Consider the following 4255-nt stretch of genomic DNA (forward strand, 5'->3'; position numbering starts at 1 on the left):
AAATAACTTCCCCTCAAAGCCTCCTGTTTTCTTTTAGCAAACAGAATTTCCTGGTCTTTTTAAAGTTGGTGTTTTCTTCCTGTCTCTTAAGTAGACAGAAAACATTACATTGCTATTAATATAGTTATTTGGAATAGCTGCTCCCAATTTCCCCGGGATTGACTCGGACCGAAAAGGAGCGTTTATGCTGCATGACATCATTATTTCTCTCTGCGTGTGATTATTATGAGTTTAATCCAATGCATTTATGGAGGAAAAGGGAGAAATCGGAGCTATTCTTCCCTCGGGTTTTTGGTGGATGGGGGAAGGGGCGGCGGGGCCGGGGCCGGGGCCGGGGCGAGCCCTGCGCGGCGGCGGCAGCCCCTGCCCTCCGCTCCCCGCCGCCCGCTCCATCCCAAATCCCCTCGCTGGGAATAACCCATGGAGTTTGGCAGCGGGGAAGGGGGGGGAAGGTGTCCGTCCGTCCGTCCGCCCGCCCGCCCCGTGGGTTTGAGCCCGTGTTTTAGCTTCGTCCTTAAAATCGCGAAGCCAACAGCGGCCCGCGGCGCGTCCACGGACAACAAAAACCCGCCCCCCCGGGCCGGAGCGGGGCCCCCCCGGGCTCCCCCCAGCCCAAGCCGTGCACACGCTCGCTCGCAGCCCCCCGAAAGGCTCCCGCACCCCCAGACCCCCCGGCTCCTCCGGGCACCCCCCTCCCCGCCCGGGAGCCCCGGCTGGGGCGGCCCCGGGGCTCGGCGGGACCCGCTCCCCCCCCGGCCCGGCCGCCCCCCCCGGGCCCCCGCCGCTCTCATCTGTTGCATGTAAACCTTTCCTGCGGGCCGTCGCTGTCCTTAGAGATCCTCCAGGCCATAGCCCCGGAATTTGAGGCTGGGGGGCACGGGGATGGCGTTGCCCCCCAGGTGCCAGCTCCACAGCGGGTGAGTTTTGGAGAGGGCCCAGGAGTTTTTGACCCCCAGGGAGGAGGCAGGACACAGGTCCCCATCTTCCCCCACGACCAGGGAGGGAATACAGGGGAAGTTGCCCATGAGGCTGAAGGAATTCCGAGGCGGGGTTGGCCCGGCGCTGCCGAGGCGTTTGCAATGAGTGTTTCCCTTTTTGGCATTCCTCCTTTGAGTCTTTTGTGGCCTCCCTTTAGAGGAGCTCTGTTGCCTTTCTGCCTCAGCGCCTCTGGCAAGGCGTCTGCGCTTGGCATTCCTTTCCGAGCCATTGCCTTTCAAAGCTTTGTTTGACAAGGTGCTGGGGCTCTCTGCTCTTTTGGAGCCGGGGGATTTGAGCTCTGCAGCTTTGCAGGGCTCCGTCCTCCCTCCGTGGCGTAAACTTTTCCCGTCCAGGTTGAACCCTTTGGCGTAACACCACAGCTTGGATTGCCGGATCAGCCGGTCAAAGTGCTCCCGCCGGGGCTCCCCCGCCTCCCCGGGGGGCTCGGGGCTCCCCGCCGGCTCCCGCGCCGGGGGCTGCGGGGCCGAGCCCGGGGCCGGCTCCGGGGCGGGCGCTCGCCCGGCTAAAGCTCCGCTTTGCCTCTCTGCCTGGTCAGCGGGGCCTAACGAGGCTCTATTGTTCGAGGCATCTTTGTGCAAATCCTTCCCTTTGGCGCAGGGCTCCGCGTCCCCAAAGCCTCCCTCCTTTTGTTGCGGAGCCCCCCCAGGGGTGCTGCTCGGGGAGGGAGGGGGGGAGGAGGAGGAGGAGAAGGAGGAGGAGGAGGAAGGGGAGGCCTCCTGCTTTGCGTACAGCTCCGGCAGCGGCTGGGCCCCCGAGCCCGGGGCTGGAGCCGGGCTCAAACTTTCCAAAGTTGAGGCTCGCAAAGTCCTGGCCCAGAGCTGCTGGGAGAGGAAGAGGAGGTTGGGGTCGGGGCGCAGGGCCTTGCCCAGGCTCGGGGGGGGCTCGGCGGGGCGCTCCTCGCCGAGGGGCTCCCGGGGGGGCTGCGGCTGGAAGCGGGGCAGAGCCGCCTGCCTGTACCGGGTGCTCTGCACCGAGTCCCCGCTGCACAGCGAGCTGCTCTCCGACTCCGAGGAGCTGCCTTCCTCGCTGCTGCACGAGGTGTCCCCTTCCTCCTCCTCCTCCTCCTCCTCTTCCTCCTCCTCCGACGAGTCGCTGGAGGTGGCGGGGCTGGACCCGCCGAAGTCCAGGCTGGAGTCCGAGTCGCTGGAGTAGCCGGCGGAGGTGCCCTGCCGCTTGGACCCGGGGAAGACGGAGGAGCGGCCTTTCCTGGCGACCGAGGGCCCCTTCTCCGCCGGGAAGAGCCCCTTGGCACAGCAGGGCCCCCGCTTGCGCCGCCCCGCCGGGGCCAGCGCGGCCGCCTGCGCGGCGGGGTGCGCGGCCGCGGGGTGCAGCAGCGCCAGGTCGCGGGGGTACCCGGCCAGCACCCCGGCGAAAATCCCCCCCCGGCCCGCCAGCCCGCAGCCCCTCCGGCCCCGGGGGGGCTTCTGGAGGGCGGGGAAGGCCCTGTGGAAGGGCTGCGGCAGCAGCGGGGCCGGCGCCGAGCGCGGCTTGGGGAAGGCGGGGGGCAGCTTGGGGCGGGCGGGGGCCGGCGGGGCGCAGCAGCCGCCGGCTCTGCAGGGCGGCAGGAGCTGGGGCCGGGGGCAGGGAAAGAGCTCCCCCGGGCCCGGCAGCAGCAGCTGCTCCCTCCTCTTGCTCTTCCTTTTCCTCTTCCTCCTCCGGGGGCTGAGGCTCTTGCAGGAGGTGCAGAGAGCCTCCAGGTCCGCCTTGGAGATGAGGGAGCATTTCACCGCGCGGGTGGGCACCGAGTTGATGGCTTTGAGGGTCCGGAGCTCCTTGAGATCGCAGCGGCGGCTCTTGATCTTTAAGGTCTCCATCTTCTTGCTGATGGTGGTCCTGGGGATATCCTTAAACAGGTCGCTGAGGACCTGGGCCAAAGCAAACATCTGGGTGCCATTGATCTGTAAGTATCCCAAGTTTATCCCTTCGATTTCTTGATAGCCGGCATGAAAATCCCCCGGCCTGGCTTCCCCATTGTAATCCATGGTGGCTGGAACAATTCCGAAGGTCCCTTCGCAGGTCAGGAACATTTTGCAAGGAGCATTTACTTTGTCTCTTTCAAAGGGGGCATTGAAAATAAGGACATATTTGTTTCCACTCCCTGATCACACACATCCCTACCCCTCCGGAGAGGTGGGGGAGGGGGGAGGGGAGGAAAAAAAAAAGCCAAAAAAAAAAAAAAAAAAGCCAAAGCAGCCGATCTCCCTTTCAAACGCTCCAGTCAATGGTTTGCAACATCTTCCAAACACCCAGTTCCTCCGCCTGTACCGGGGCTCGACTCCTCGGCTTCCCCCTCCCCAGCACAAAAAAAAGAAAGAAAAATAAAGAAGTCAAACATCTTGCGTCCTCCGGGCTCCCCCCGGGCAGCTCCCACCCCGCGGCCGCGCACCCCACCTTCCACTCCGAAAATAATCTCTTGGGGGGCAGCGGGGGGGGGGGAGCAACAAGCGCAGCCCCCCCTTCGCTGTGCAAAGCCACTGAGATGCTTAAGCAAACAAAGCTACGGACGGGGGGGGGGGGGGGGGCGGAAAAACGGGAGCGGGGGGGGGGTGCGGGAGGCGGGGGGAGCCCCGGGGCTCCGTGCGGCTCCCACCTTCCCCGGGCTCCGCACTCGCGGCCCCGCCGCCGCGTCCGGTATATTCTAGGGAACACCCCGCCGAGCCCTCCCCGCCGCCCGCCGGCTGATTGGGCGCTGCGGGGCTGTGATGTCAGAAACCCCCAACATTTCACACGCACACCCCCGCGCAAAACCTCAGAAACCCCGGGGCGGGCCGCTCCGCGCCGCTCCGCGCCGCTCCGCGCAGCGCCCGGGCGCGCCCGCGGCCCCGCGCCCCGGCCGCACACAATGGAGGCAGCCGCGGGTTGGCGGGGCGGGGGGGGGGCTCTCTTTTTTCGGTTGTTTTTCCTTAAAAAAATAAATATTAACAATTTTACATTTTCGAGGCGGCGGTAGCGCGGGTGCCTCCGCTTTGTTTCCGCGTTTTAGCTTTTTTTGGTTTGTTGGGTTTTTTTTTCCCCCACCTCTGGTTGTTTTAAGGGAGGTCGCTGCGCTTTCCCAACTCTGCCCGCGTTCCTCTGGGGTGGGGGGTGCACGTCTATATTTAATAAAGCGTCAGAGATATTACTCTAAGCGACTGACTCCGCACCAGTTCACCCCTCAGCCCGGAGTGGAACGCTTATTAATTGCCAATTACTGTATTTATTAGCTGGAATGAGCGCAGTATCGACACTTCCATCGGCAAGCTGTGCAAATAAAAGC

At 64.2% G+C, this 4255-nt stretch overlaps 1 protein-coding gene across 1 annotated transcript; it reads right to left on the reverse strand.

Annotated features, from left to right (window-relative positions):
• Positions 1-830: 830 nt before the first annotated feature.
• On the reverse strand, positions 831-3026 carry EPOP (elongin BC and polycomb repressive complex 2 associated protein; the record flags this gene model as incomplete). The annotated part of the gene is made up of 1 exon (XM_082331719.1): positions 831-3026. The coding sequence occupies one exon, from the start codon at positions 3024-3026 to the stop codon at positions 831-833; it is 2196 nt and encodes a 731-aa protein (XP_082187845.1).
• Between the last annotated feature and the right edge of the window lie 1229 nt (positions 3027-4255).

The sequence above is a fragment of the Platalea leucorodia genome (assembly GCF_965183815.1).
Source record: "Platalea leucorodia genome assembly, chromosome: 22".
In the NCBI taxonomy this organism is placed as follows: Eukaryota; Metazoa; Chordata; class Aves; order Pelecaniformes; family Threskiornithidae; genus Platalea; species Platalea leucorodia.